Source organism: Callithrix jacchus, chromosome 1 (assembly GCF_049354715.1).
Source record: "Callithrix jacchus isolate 240 chromosome 1, calJac240_pri, whole genome shotgun sequence".
Taxonomy (NCBI): domain Eukaryota; kingdom Metazoa; phylum Chordata; class Mammalia; order Primates; family Cebidae; genus Callithrix; species Callithrix jacchus.
Window position 1 is genome coordinate 181,679,249 of NC_133502.1, and position 14,303 is coordinate 181,693,551.

The window sequence follows — 14,303 nt, forward strand, 5'->3', positions numbered from 1 at the left end:
CTCAAGCCTTAGTAGTGGTGGACACCCCTCCCCAACTTCAGACTGCTGTGATGGCAGCAAGAATTTCAAACCAGTGGATCTTAGCTTGCTGGGCTCTGAGGGAGGGATCTGCTGAGCTAGACCACTTGGCTTCCTGGCTTCAGACCTCTTTCCAAGGGAGTGAATGGTTCTGTCTTGCTGGCGTTCCAGACGCCACTGGGCTATGGGAAAACATAATTCTGGCAGCTACCTCAGTGTCTGTCCGAATGGCTGCACAGTTTTGTGCCTGAAACTCAGGGCCCTGGTGGCATAGGCACCTGAGGTAATCTCTTGGTCTGCAGGTTGCAAAGAAAAGTGTAGTATCTAAGCCAGAATGCACCATTCCTCATGGCACAGTCACTCATGGCTTCCCTTGGCCAGGGGACAGAATTCCCTGACCTCTTGCATTTCCCGGGTGAGGTGAGGCCTCACCCTGCTTTGGCTCGCCCTCTGTGGGCTGCACGCACTGTCTAACCAGTCCCAATGAGATGAGCCAGCTACCTCAGTTGGAAATGCAGAAATCACCGTCTTTCTACATTGATCTCGCTGGGAACTGTGGACTGAAGCTGTTCCTATTCAGCCATCTTGCTAGCCACCATCATTGAAGTTTCCGTTGTCTATGGTCAGCCTGTGACCTGGAGATTCCCTTAACTGCTGGAGTTCAGGAGCATCTCTTTTCACCAAGTGTTTCCCCGGTGACTGTGTCTGATCAGGTTCCAGAGTTCCCAGATGGTTGACTCTGGTCGTTTTCTTTTTTTTCCAGCTTAATGGTTGTTTCTGTGGAGAGACTGAACCCTGGAGCCTCCTGCCCTGCCATCTCTTGTCACAGATGTTACTTTAAGACAGCGAAATTTCAGAAATTCTTGCTATGCCTTGTGAATTTCAGAAATTCTTGCTATGCATTTGAAGTTCAGGAATTCTTGCTATGCCTTTGTGAAAGTACCTCCAACCTCTAGTCCCAGGAGTTCTGAGGGGCTGTCTCAGCACATTTCCCAGTTTAATGATGCTGAGACAAACATCTGCTGTATGATAGGTGAACTTCTGTGTTTCCTTCAGTGCGCCTGAGAAAGGTGGCTGGCTTTTTCTGTGCATAAAATAACGATAATCCTGCAAGAGTCCTTGTTTGAACACAGAGTGTGAGAGTCTCTATCTCATTTTAATCAACACAGGCAATGAAAGAACAAAACTGCAATGACCAGGCTATAGTAGAAACAGGATTTTAATATAATATTCAAGTCTAGCGTTTGCTATTTACAACAAATAAATATTGCCCCTCCCCAATCAGTAAACATTTTTTTTCTTTTTGCTTTTTATACAAATATTCAATCACCCCACCCCCACCCCAAATCCTCCTTCCTCACCAACCCCCGTCTTGCATGGTCTTGTAAAGCCCAGGACGCAGTGGTGAATGGCACTTGCAGTGGCATGAGATTCAACATCGATGGGACTCAGCTGGGACTGTCCTCACTCACCGGGTGCAGAGCCTGGTCCATGAAGAGGGTTTTTTTCTGCTCCCAGGGGAGGGCTGGGGTAAGTTGTGGGTGAGACTCCCTCACTCTCAGTTGGCCCTGATGATGGAATCTTTGGTGCGGCCTCAGAAAGGCTAGAGTGGTGGGAGGAGGGGCCAGGACCCCTGCGAAGGTCATAGGCCAGTGCCCGTGGGCATGAGGAGAGAACTGCAGTGGTCAGACACGGTGGGTGAGTGGGTGCTCTGGGGTGCCCATGGGCACAGGTGGCAGTGACCCACACCTGGGAAGGTGTCAGAAGTGTATAGAGGTGGCACCCAGGGGCAGGCAGGGCACCATGCCTGTTGGCACTGCTCCTTGGCAAAAGTCAGCTAGTCCTCTGGTTCCAGAGAGCAGAAGGCACCTAAGGCAGTGAGTGGTCCACGGGAGGCCAGGTCAGCCTGACTAATGGCAGGCGTCAGTCCCAGCAGCAGGAGAGGTTCAGGATGAAACTGGAGTCTTGGGGTACCCTGGGCTGGCAGGTGGGAGGAAGGTGCCCAGCTGGCCTGGGCCACTCTTGTCCATAAATGTTTTGCTACCAGCCAGCCAGGCCCTGGGGAAGATGCCCTCAGAAGATGCCCTTGGCAATCTTGAGTCCTTTCTGCTTCATGCGTGGGAGGGTTGAGCTGGCTCCATGCTTCACCTTCACCCCCTTGGTGAAGGTCCGCTTCTTCAGGACAAAGTCATAGTTGGCGGTAGAGTTCATGGCATAGAACACGTTGGCGTTTTCAGGGATCTTCAGCTCTGGTGGGGGAGGGGCAGAAGGGTGATCAGTGGGGCTCCTGGGGACCTTGCAGGACACCCCTACCACTTGGGAGCCCCTGCAAGGACCATCCTGAGCCACAGACCTGAGATCCCCTCCAATACAGCTCTAGGACTCTGAGGACCCCTCTCAGTGACTCCTGCCTGAGGACAGACTCTGTTGAGGTCCTCACAAAACCTGGTGACTCCTGTTTAAACAGGGACTGACTCCAGAACCCCCTGGCTTGGCCTGAGCTGGCAGAGGGTCACCCCATCCTAGCCACACTGCAGTGCTGGCTGCCCAGCGGGAACAGGCTTTCTAGAATCCAGACCACCTCCCGGAATCCTGTCCTACTCAGGCCAAGGGCTCCAAGGACCAGGAAAGGGCAGGCTTGCCCCAGGCCTCCAGCACTGGCTCTAGGGAGGCCTCTGTCCCTTCTGGAACGCTGGCACCCAGCAACCACTTCCTCTTGGCTCCTATTTCCCCCTGGTCTCCTCTGGCCCACAGCCTGCTGTAAATCAGAGCTGGGCTCCTGCTGACATTGTGTAGCTTTTGTTCTCCTTCCTTAACCTCTTTAGGCCTCAGTCTTCCTTTTCTGTAAGATGGGGGTCCCACCTACCCTGCCCACCTAACCAAAATGGTGCCAGAAGCTGCAAGACGATTCAGACTCTAACTTCTAGGGATCACAGGAGTCACTGCTAACTGTCTGGGCTAATGGCTGGGGGTGGTGGTCAGCTCCCTGGAAAGAAAACAGCCATGATACTATTTGTAGTTAACTTCTATGGTGCACAGAGATGCTTTATATATACATGCATACACACACACACACACACACACACACACATACACATGCATACATATATATGGATTTTTATATATATATACACATACAATTAACCCACTGGCTACTTTCATTTCCCTCTGGGGGATGAGAAGACAAGCGCAGAGGACTTAAGGAGCTTGCCCAGTGTCTCCAAGCCCAGGACACCTGACTCTGAGCCTGCACCTGTTCTTGACACTTTCCCGCTTTCTGGCGTCCCTTCCAGGGGACCTCGCCAACCTGTCCCAGTGAAAAGCCTTTCCCTTTGCTCCTCACTGAAGTTAGCGTTGAACTGCCTGTTCATGCCCAGGGAAGGGCACACGCTGGGGAGGTCCAGTGGTCACTGGGGGCAACAAGCAGACAACGGGGGCAGCCAGGGATGCCCTGTCCACAATGTCCACCCACACTCTGTTGGCGAATTTTCTGGGGCCAAAGGCTTCCAACCTGGGGCTGGGAGTGTTGCGGACCCATCCCCTCTGCCACTGCCCCTGCTCTCACTCACTCCGCTCATCTGAGAGAATCTGCACCAGCTCATAGTCCTCTGGCTCATCTGCGTCCAGGTGGTGTTTGTCCATGGCCTTGCGGATGACGGCCGGAGCCTTATCTTGGCTGGTCACCTGCATTGAGGCAGGAGAGGGGCCATCAGGGAAAAGACCCTGGGGGGGTTCTTCCAGAGTGTAGTGGCCAAGGACCCTCTGGAGCCCTCTCAGCACCGAGCACAGGCACTCAGCCTCTGTTCAGGTGCTGGGTTCAGGGAGGGACCCTCAGGCCAGCCTTGGCCCTGATCACTAGAGCTGCTGCTTTTCTGTACCTGGCTGACATCTGTCCTTCCCCCCACTAGAAGGCGGAGCCCGGGAGGGTGGGGACAGTGCCCTGTGTTCAGGGCGTGTTTGTGGCTGGTGGAGGGAGGGACCCGGCTGCCCGCCCGGCTCACCAGGATGCTCTTGTACATGTTGCCGTTGTCCACGTCCAGGCTGACACGGATGATGCAGCAGTCGCCCACCTGCTGGTTGTAGAGTGGCAGCGCAGAGGTGGAGCTGCAGAGCCCTGAGACGGAGCGCTTGTGGGTGCGCGTGGCAGCCACAGGTGTGGTGGAGGCTGAGGACGACGAGGTGCTGCTGGAGGCTGAGCTGATGCCGGAGGTCTCTGGGGACGACTGTGAGGCTGATTCCCAGAACTGAGGGGGGTGGCAAGGTCAGCAGATACCCTGGGGCCTGCGGGGTACCCCAGGCCTGCAGCCAGCTGGAGCCCTTCTAGGAGCCATGTTCAGGATCCAGGGCTTCCTGGCCCCGTGTGTGGATTGGGAGTAACACTGGCACTAAGAAATGGGAAGGTGGGGAAGGATATTGGGGAGAAGGGCAGGCAGTCACCTTCTTTTCCTGGCCATCAGGGGACTCTGGGACAAAGCTGATATTGATCTCCTCCACGTCGGAGCTGGAGGAGCCAGCCGAGTGCACGCTGAGTGCATCAGCAATGTCCCCGCTGCTGAGGTAGGGGCCACACCTGAGCTGGTCACAGGACTTGGAGTGGGAGCTACCGCTGGTACTGAGCTCAGTGCTGGGGGCCTGGCGACTGGATGAAGAGCCAGCTTAGTTAAGGGGGATCCCCAAGGACACATGCCACCCCCACAGCCCCTGCTCTCTGGGCCCGAGGACTGTGCAAAGTGCTGGGACAGTCGCCAGTACTCCATTCACCACAGCCATTTGGGAGAACATTTAGTATCACCCCATTTCACAGAGGAGGAAACTGAGGCCCACAGAGGTGAAGGGACCCATCCCGGTCTCAGGGCCTGTCGGCAGCAGATAGGATTCCAGCGCCAGCCCCCGTGACTCCCCGAGCCCAGGCTCAGCCCTGAAGCTTCTGGGCTCCAAGGCAGCTTCCCCTACCACACCCGGCCAGGCCCTCACTCGCTCCAGCGCTTGACAATGGCTGCGTTCTTCTTGGTCTTGAGGGTGTTGCTGGCTGACTCGGATGGGGGCTCCAGCTCGCACGACAGGTTGTAGCTATGAGCAGAGGGGCAACAGTGAGATGACCAGGAGCCATGTTCTGGCATTCCCCCAGCACCTGCCCAGAAGCTGGAGTCAGGGTACCCCAGCCATCCCCAGGCAACAGAGGCTGACATCACGGGTCACAGCTGCCAGCCCTCTGGAGCTGTCCCCCCAGGACAGCACCCCCCCACTGTCCCTTGCTGCCTGGCCTCACCTCTCAGCCTCGCTGAGCCGCTCCACTGCCCGGAACCAGGCCCCAAATTGCTCGTCGGGCGCAATGCTGTAGTTGTTGCAGGCCGACTGCAGCAGCTTGATCTGGGCGATCACCTCAAACTCCTGGGGCCAGAGCAGGGCAGAGGACAGTCTCTGAGCCTTTGCTCTTAGGGTCTCCTCCTCCCCTCTACTCCCATCCAGGCCTTCCTGTTTTCAAAGCTGGGCTCTCACAGCCACTCCCCAGGAGGCTGGAACACTACCGCTGCCATCCAGTGGGAGGAGACTCCCTTTTCTCTATATCCAAACGTCCCCATGAATCTGAGAGGGAGGGGGTGTCCTACCCTGGTGGGTCTCATTTCCGCCCCTCCCGCAGCGAGGGCTGCAGCTGCTCACCTTCCTCCTCTTCTCGAAGTTGATGAGTCTGCCCTGGAAGGGGGACACCCAATGGCCATCAGAATGTGACCCCTTGACCATTATGGCCCCCCACCCCCCATTTCATGCTGCACTATCAAGAGTGGCCACCAGGGGGCAGGGCGCGCACACCCCTGGACTGGGGACGGTGCTGGGCACCAGGGCAGGGGGACCTGTGGGCAGAGGCTTGTCCGCCCCTCTCTGAGGACAATGGACTGAGTCCTCGGGTGAGGCCCTCCAGCTTCCTTCTGCTCATGGTCACTGCCTGAGGGACGGGCTGTGTCCTGCTTGGCCAAACCCTGCTGCAGCTCTGTGTTTAGGCAGCCCTTGGGTGTCACCAGCCAGGCCCTGAGCTGTTTACTCAGTGCTGGGACAGGCGTGGTGGCCCAGCCCCCAGGGCTCAGGGAGGGGCTCTCCTCCTGGGCCCCACTCTAGCCCCAGCCCCACACCAGCCCTGCCTAGCACACTCACATACAGATAGTCCTTCATGGCGGTGTCCAGCATCACCAGGTCGGTGAGGAATGTGCCCAGGTAGGGAACGGTGCCCTGGATGATGCCCTGTGGCATTGGAGACACCAATGAGCAAGGCCCTCCTCGGAAAGCTCCTCAGACCCCAGCCCCAATCAGCCTCACTTGGAGCAGCCTGGGGACCTCTGGCGGCTTCCCCAGGTCCGCAGCCTCCCTGGACCCTCTACTCCCTCTAGCCACCCACCCCCACTGGCATCTGACAAGTGCCAGATTCCCGAGTCGTGTGGCCCCTGGCCCTCCCCAGCCCCATACCTGCCAGCTGGCTCTGCCAGGCCTGTTCTTTGGTCCTTGAAGATACCAGCTTGTCTGGGCATGGCCTTGCCTGCATCCCCAGGAGGCCACCTCTAAAGGGGCCAGTAGGCACTGTGGCCACAGAGGAAAGGGCCCCTCCTCCCACCCCCAGCCCCCTGGCCCTCCACAGTCTCGGGCTCTCTCACCGTTTCCTTTGGTCGTTTCTGGGCTCTCTTGGGGTTCATTTCCAGGGTGGCAAACTTGGAGGTCCCCTCCTGCCAGGGTAGAGGACAGAGTCAGCGAGGCCCATCCCCTCAACCCTAACCCTCAGACACCCTGATCTGGGGCACTGCCAGTGAGCTTGGGTCCCAGGCCTGAGCCTGCTTCAATACTCACTAGTGTGGGGTCCTGGGCTACCCTACCCAAGGCCTGCCCTACCCAAGCCTGCCTCCCACTCTGAAAAGTGCAGATGAGAACTCCACCTCTGCTGGGAGTGGTGGCTTCCAGCATTTTGGGAGGCCAAGGCAGGCGGATCACTTGAGGTCAGGAGTTCAAGACCAGCCTGGCCAACACAGTGAAGTCCCATCTCTACTAAAAAACACAAAAATCAGCCAGGTGTGGTGGTGCACACCTGCGATCCCAGCTACTTGGGAAGCTGAGGCAGGAGAATCCCTTGAACCCAGGAGGCGGGGGCTGCAGTCAGCCAAAATCACACCACTACACTCACCTGAGTGAGAGCACGAGATTCCTCTAAAAAGAAAAAAAGGGCCTCTGCCTGCCTTGCAGGGCCTCGGAGGACTCTGGCACAGTCCTGGTATGTCTGCACCCTCCTTTTCTCCTTTGTACCTCCTCACTTCCATGAGATCCGCACCCCAGACCTGGCATTCCTTTGTTTTCCAGATGAGGAAACTGGCCCTGAGATGGGCCACGACTTGCCCAGGGCTCCACAGGGACTCGGAACAGGCTTTTCTGTCCTAGCCAAAGGCTCTGCCCCAACTGCCTTCACCCATCTGGCCACTGATCAGGGTACCATCCTCTGGGCTTTCCGCTGTGTGCCAGGGCCCCCAGTAGAGCTGTGCCATGGAGGGAGAGAGAGAGGTGTCCTGGGAACCCCTGCGATGCTCCCCTGTGGGGAACTCTGCATTTGTCCATGCAGGAGGGGGGCCCTAGATGCCGTTTCACTGGTTCGCCAGGGGCACTGGGCAGTGACACTGACCCCCTTTTGTGTGGGAACTGCGGAGCCCAGGCCTCGGGAATCCATTAGTCCCTGATAGTTCTTTCCAGTCATCTGGGGTATCTGCCATGGCTGACGGGGTGCCATGGGGAGAATTCTACAGGGTTCTCTGATTGGTGAGGGTCTCTTTTCAGGCAGATTTTCCCAATCTGCCTCCCAGGTCTGGCTACCTGACCCCTGGCATCCCTTGCAGCTCCAATCCCTGGGGTCCCTGGGCTGCCCCTTCCTTGGGTGTCCAGAGTAGAGAGAGGTAGCAGCAGGAGCCTGAATTCCTGCAGACAGACTGGGCTGGTGTGGGGCAGGAGCTGCATCCCCTTCCCACCCAGCAGGAGGGACCAGCGAAGAAGCTGGAGACCTGCTTGTCCCAGAGCCCATCTGTACCTCCTGGAACCCCCACTGCCACCCTGTGTCCAATTAACTGAGGCCCCAGTCCTCAAACACCCAAGGGCCAAACAGCTCCCTCTTCCCCTTCGTGCACACAGGAAAGGAACACTTTCAGCAAGAAGCGAACGCTGCCTCCCCAGCCTCTGCCTGCTGCCACTCCACCTTGATGAGCAGCTCCCGGCTTAGTGAGTAGTTGTTCTCATCTGAGAAGATCTCTGACAGCTTCTGAAAGATCCGGAAGCTGTCCCTGTCAGAAGGGGAAAGGAGGAAGGAGAAAGTTGGGAATGGTGGGGAGGGGTGTGAGTGCAGATCCATTTTCTTTTAGAACTGAAAGACTGGGCCGGGCACGATGGCTCACGCCTGTAATCCCAGCACTTTGGGAGGCTGAGGCGGGTGGATCACAAGGTCAAGAGATCGAGACCATCCTGGTCAACATGGTGAAACCCCATCTCTACTAAATATACAAAAAATGAGCTGGGCATGGTGGCGTGTGCCTGTAATCCCAGCTACTCAGGAGGCTGGGGCAGAAGAATTGCCTGAACCCAGGAGGTGGAGGTTGTGGTGAGCCGAGATCGCGCTATTGCACTCCAGCCTGGGTAACAAGAGCAAAACTCTGTCTCAAAAAAAAAAAAAAAAAAAAAACGAAAGACCCCAGACTGCCTGAAAGTGGCACCCAGGGTTCCGCAGAGCCCTGAAGCTCTGCAGGTCTGGGGAGGGGGCCTTTGCATGGCTACCATGGGGCCCCCGTTCCCATTTCCACTGAGCAGCTGCTTACAAAGGTGTATGTTTTTTTGTTTTGTTTTTTTTTTTTTGAGACAGTTTCACTCAGTCACCCGGGCTGGAGTGCAGTGACGTTATCCTGACTCATTGCAACCTCCACTTCCTGGGTTCAAGAGATTCTCCTGGCCTCAGCCTCCCAAGTAGCTGGGATTACAGGCATGAGCCACTGTGCCTGGCCCAAAGGTTTTGATTTCAATTGGATAAGGGTTCTGTGGCTACATGAAGACCTGAAAATCTCCAAAGTGGCTCAGCCTACCATCTGATGGATGAAGAAGCTGAGCTCTGAGGCAGAGCTACTAGCTCGGGTCAGTGGAGGGTCTCTGCCCTCAGGATTCGTGGCCTCCCTTGGGCTCACTCGCTAAGGGGGCGATGCCAGCCCTGTGGGAGGTCCCCGGCGCACCAGGAGCTCCTACAGAGGCATGCCTACCTGGAAACTTCTTCCCACGTCTTCTTCAGACGGTGGATGGAGTTACTCTGCAGAGCAGAGAGGATGGCATAGAGTGATGAGAAGTTCTTGAGGACCCGGCACTCCTGGGGCAGGAAGAGCAGGAGGCATGAGGTTGGGCTGGAGCTCTCAGCTGGCCTGGCCTCAGTCCCCCTTGGCTGAGCCTCCCCTCCCAATGAGACATGCCGAGGGAGCCCCCAGAGGGCATGCCTGCAACCCAGGAGTGACAGGAGGATTTTAGCTCAACCTAACGTAAGAGTGTAAAAAAGACATGAGCTGGAGGGTCAAGGCCAGCATGCCCCTGGGAAGAGCAGCCTGGGGCCTGTACAGGGGCTTGGACCACAGACCAAAACCTGAGAAGAGATGAAAACGAAGAGGGGGCTCAGGCCCCTCCCATGGCATACCCTGGCCACCTCGATCCAGTGCTCCACCACCCTGGCCCTGTCTGGGGCCTTCGTGCTTCGGTCCCCGAGGCAGGTGGTGATGACGCAGTTGGCCACGCTGTTGAACTGGGTGACGGTGGCGCGGATGGTGGGTGCCAGGTGCTCCTTGCCCTTCTTGTCCCGCTGGGACCAGATGGAGCCCAGGCAGTGGTAGGGTACCACCTTCTTGAACAGCTCCTGGGGAGGAGGCTGAGTGTTACCTGGCCCTGCCACAGCAGTCTGGGCTGGCGCTCCGGACGCTGAAGATGTGGCTCGAGCCCTGTGGGGGTCTCTGGGTTTTGTCCCATGCCATGCAGGGTGCCCAGCACATGAGTGACCCAGGACAAAACGCTGGTGGGAACAAGACGAGCACTGCCTTGCACATCCTCAGCAAACCCCAGCACTGACAGGCAGCTCACACCCACACAGACCAAATGGCACTGCCCTCCCCACCACCCTCCTCCCCCATCCCCACATGCCTCTGTCCGTTTCCCAACCAGACACACATCTGCTGTGGGCGCTACAACTAGGGGCTTTGTCCAGTGTCTGCCATGGGCTCCAGGATACATCAAGTGCCTAATAAGTGTTGAGGCCAGCGAGGCCTCTGGACAGATGGGGTGACCCATGGGTGCACCTTGGTGAGCACCCTCCACTCCCACAGGCCAGGCCTGCTGAGCTTCCTGTCTGTCCCATCTTGAATCTGCATAGTCACTCTGGAGGACAGGGGTGACCTCACCTCTACTGTCTAGAGGGAAACTGAGACGGGGGTTAAACTTGCCCTGGTTACTACTTGGTTTCAAATAGCAGACCTAGGATTTGACTAGAATGTGAGCTCTGGAAGGCAGGCCCACCCCTGCCCTGCCGAGCTGAGCTGCTCACCGCGTCCATCAGTGTAAACTGCTCTGCCACCAGGTCGGGAGGGAACACCAAGAGGTGAGGCTTCTCCTCGCTCAGCCCGTTCTCTGCAACCACAGGCACAGGCGAAGGCCAGGAAGGCTCTGGTGATGGGACTGGTGCCAGAGCTGGCTCCAGCTCTGGAGTTTGTGAGGGAGTTGGATCCCGTTCTGCAGGCAGTGCTGGCTCTCGTTCTGGAGCTGGAGCCCGTGGGAGCTCCTGAGCTGGTGCTGGAGCTACCTCTAGCTCTGAAGTTGGAGCTGGCGCTGGCGCTGGTGCTGGGCTGGGTGCTGGAGCTGGTGCTGGAGCTGGTGCTGGAGCTGGCTCTAGCTCTGAAGCTGGAGCTGGTGTTGGAGCTGGCTCCAGCACTGGGGCTGGTGCTGGGCTGGGTGCTCGAGCTGGTGCTGGAGCTGGTTTTAGAGCTGGCACTGGTGACAGAGCTATAAGAGGAGAAAATCTCACCAACATGCCAGCCTTTCCAAAGACAGAACAGCCCAGCTTCCAGATAAGCCTCTCCCCTTGAACCCACAAAACCTACAGCAGGCTGCCCTCCCACCTATGGTCCCACCTGGGTGGTCTGAGGCTCATCTGTGCCACAGGCCCAGCATCAGCCCCTGGAGCTGCCGCCTCTTGTGGCCCAGCACCAACCCCTCCTCATTTACCTTCTGACACCCACCCCAGTCCTCCTCACCCTCAGGCTCTGCCTCAGTGGGTTCTGAGTGCTCCAGCTGGGCCAGGAGGAGGTGGGCACGGCGCTCCAGGTCTGAGCCTGGCATGTTGAGCTGTACGTAGGCCACCAGCTGCTTGAGGCAGGGGAAGTCCGGGGGTTGACAGAAATCCTCTGAGTACTGGTCCAGCCAGGTGCCCAGGATGGAGGAGATGGCACTGGGGACAGGTGGGCAAGCAGCAGAGTCAGAAGCTCCCCTTCCCCATGGCCCTCCCACAGCTCCCCTGAGCCAGGCTGGGCTCCTGCACTGGCCCCTGTTCATCTGGAGGCTACCCACCCCAGACCAAGAACCAAGGAGGCCCCTGGTGAGCGGCGACCACCTCTCCCCTCCTTCAGGGAAGCTCCGCGCACCCCTCTGCGTGTTTCCCGGGCCACCCCCTCCCTGGAACATAAACGCCATGAGGGATCCTCCCACCGGGCATCCTCAGGTCTCTGGCAGCACCTCAACATGTAGCTCAGTGCTGGGGAGCTGCCTTATTCTCTGAGAGCTGCATGTGGGTCTCAGCTTCCCCCTGATCCAGTTCTCCCAGAGGGTGGGGTGCCTTCTGCCCGCTGAGCACTCACTGAGGGGCAAGGCAATCTGAGAGTAGAGGCTCACCCCACCCTCTGCTCTGGGTCCCCAGATCAGGACACACTGAGGCAAGTCCCGCTGTGATGAGGCCACAGTGGGACGGGTTCTCAAGGGGGCTGCTCTGAGCCCCAGCCTCCCCGGGACCCATCCACAGCTCTAGGTTGTCTTTCCTCCTGCAGGTGAAGCCCCCAGACCTCTAGCGGGGACCACAAGAAGCGTGGGAGCCAGGGTTGTGCCCAGCCGGCCCCAGCCCCAGCCCCATGCACTTTCCCACTATTCAGTCCCTTCCTCTTGGCTCAAAGCTCACTCACTTTTTAAGTTGGTCCTGGGGTCCACCATCCTCATCGGAGTAGGGGAGGATGCATCCATATCTAGAGGAGGCCGTGAGGGCATCACATCTACCGTACCTGCTTACGACGTCTAGTGTTACCGTCTGACTCTCCGACTAGAACGGAGGCCCAGGAGGGCAGGAACTTTTCTGCTTTTTTCACCAAATTATACTAAATGCCTAGAAAAGGGCCCGCGCATAGTAGGTGCTTCATACACTTGTTCAACAAATGAGCCCCAACCAGCTCCTTCCCAGCTGAGCGGCCCTTGGGCTCCTCCAACAACCCCCAGATAGACTCTGGAATGTCCTTGACAAGTGGGAAACTATTTTGCCCAAGGCCACGTACAAGTGAGGCTTGGGGCAGAGAGCTTCCCCACGGGGGACAGGATAAATCATAAATATGAGCACTGCAGACCAGCAGCCCATTCCCTAGGGCCAGATGTTGGGGAAGTGCTTTCCACAGCTCATCCCACCCAGGCCTGACAACCCCATGAGGTCCTCTTAGCACCCAGTTTCTTCTCGTAGGAGCAAAGTGAAGTTCAGAGAGGTGAAGCAGCATTGCCAAGACCCACGGCCAGGTGGGGGAGGGGCCGCGGTGGACCCTGCGCAGTGGAAGGCACGTGCTCACCTTTTGAACAGCAGGTCCAGGACCTGCTGGGTGGTGGTGAAGGCTCTGTAGGTACACAGAAAGATGGTGACGTAGGAGAGGTCGCTGCCCTGGAAGGCGGGCACCAGGTGCTCCACCAGCTTCTCCAGCGTGCCAGCCTTCACAGTCCGCACCTTGCAAGTCTCATAAAGGTTCAGGGCCGACTCATTCTCATACTGAGGAGGGATGGACAGTCAGTGACAGCACACAAATCTGGAGCTCAGATGGAACCCCAAGCCCTCAGTGGTGTGTGGCAAAAGGAAGGACTGGGTGTCTAGCAGAAAAAGGTTATCAGCTTTAAAAGAATTTCAGGCCAGGTGTGGTGGCTCAAAGAGGTAATCCCAGCACTTTGGGAGGTTGAGGTGGGAGCATCATTTGAAGCCAGGAGTTTGAGACCAGCCTGGGCAACAAAGTGAGACCCCTATCTCTATAAAAAATTGTTTACAAATTTAAAAATTAGACAGGGAGCCGGGCGCAGTGGCTCACACCTATCATCCCAGCCCTTTGGGAGGCAGAGGCGGGTGGATCACCTCAGGTTGGGAGTTTGCGACCAGCCTGACCAACATGGTGAAACCCCGTCTCTACTAAAAATACAAAATTAGCAGGGTGTGGTGGCACGTGCCTGTAATCCCAGCTACTCACGAGGCTGAGGCAGGAGTATCTCTTGAACTAGGGAGGCGGAGGTTGTGGTGAGCCGAGATCGCACCATTGCACCCCAGCCTGGGCAACAAGAGTGAAAAAATTCCTAAAGTAGAATTTGAGGTGCGGGAATGATTAAAATACTAACACCTTCGGGTCCTTGTTAGCTGAGTAATGGTAGCTGCCCTGTGGGAGGAGTGTCATCTGAGAGTTCTACCAAAACATCCCCATTTTTTTTTTTTTTTTGAGACAGTTTTGCTGTCACCCAGGCTCACCAGGATCTCAGCTCACTGCAACCTCCACCTCCTGGGATCGAACAATTCTCATGTGTCAGCCTCCCAAGTAGCTGGGACTACAGGCACGCGCCACCACGCCCAGCTAATTTTTGCATTTTTAGTAGAGACGGGGTTTCACCATGTTGACCAGGCTGGTCTCAAACTCCCGACCTTAGATGATCCTCCTGCCTTGGCCTCTCAGAATGCTGGGATTACAGGCGTGAGCCACCACGCCCGGCTCCCGTGGTACTGTTGAAGTGGCCTCAGAGGAATCACAGTGATCCCACAGCCACAAGAAGCTGAACTGCTACAGTGGCTCCAGCCTCCCTTCTGGAATATTACCCGGCTGAGTTGCCCGGCTCTCAACCTGGAGGAAGCCCAGGAATGTGTTCTGGGAGAGGGCAATTTATAGACACCAAACAGCCTGAAGCGCTGTTCTTGGTGAAGACAGCCCCACTACAAGTCTGGGAGAAGGCATGGAGGGTGGTGAGGCTGATGGCTG

The 14,303-nt window shown here is 57.2% G+C and overlaps 1 protein-coding gene across 10 annotated transcripts in view; it reads right to left on the minus strand.

Moving 5' to 3' along the window:
* Positions 1-1,219: 1,219 nt before the first annotated feature.
* RALGDS (ral guanine nucleotide dissociation stimulator) overlaps positions 1,220-14,303 on the minus strand; it is a 50,520-nt gene continuing 37,436 nt past the window's right edge. For 5 of the 10 annotated variants that reach the window (XM_035261697.3, XM_078330775.1, XM_054237580.2 and 2 more), the window contains exons 3-18: positions 12,870-13,063; positions 12,225-12,320; positions 11,307-11,500; positions 10,601-11,055; positions 9,704-9,919; positions 9,282-9,385; positions 8,237-8,321; positions 6,663-6,731; positions 6,169-6,255; positions 5,680-5,712; positions 5,288-5,409; positions 4,993-5,088; positions 4,456-4,657; positions 4,020-4,262; positions 3,588-3,702; positions 1,220-2,267 (exon numbers count right to left, since the gene is read on the minus strand). In XM_035261697.3, the coding sequence (XP_035117588.1) occupies positions 2,092-2,267; positions 3,588-3,702; positions 4,020-4,262; positions 4,456-4,657; positions 4,993-5,088; positions 5,288-5,409; positions 5,680-5,712; positions 6,169-6,255; positions 6,663-6,731; positions 8,237-8,321; positions 9,282-9,385; positions 9,704-9,919; positions 10,601-11,055; positions 11,307-11,500; positions 12,225-12,320; positions 12,870-13,063 (2,487 nt within the window). In that variant the 3' untranslated portion in view covers positions 1,220-2,091. Of the gene's footprint in view, positions 2,268-2,884; positions 3,005-3,587; positions 3,703-4,019; positions 4,263-4,455; positions 4,658-4,992; positions 5,089-5,287; positions 5,410-5,679; positions 5,713-6,168; positions 6,256-6,662; positions 6,732-8,236; positions 8,322-9,281; positions 9,386-9,703; positions 9,920-10,600; positions 11,056-11,306; positions 11,501-12,224; positions 12,321-12,869; positions 13,064-14,303 lie in introns of all 10 variants that reach the window. The other 5 variants (XM_035261710.3, XM_035261724.3, XM_035261691.3 and 2 more) reach the window with 3 other exon arrangements.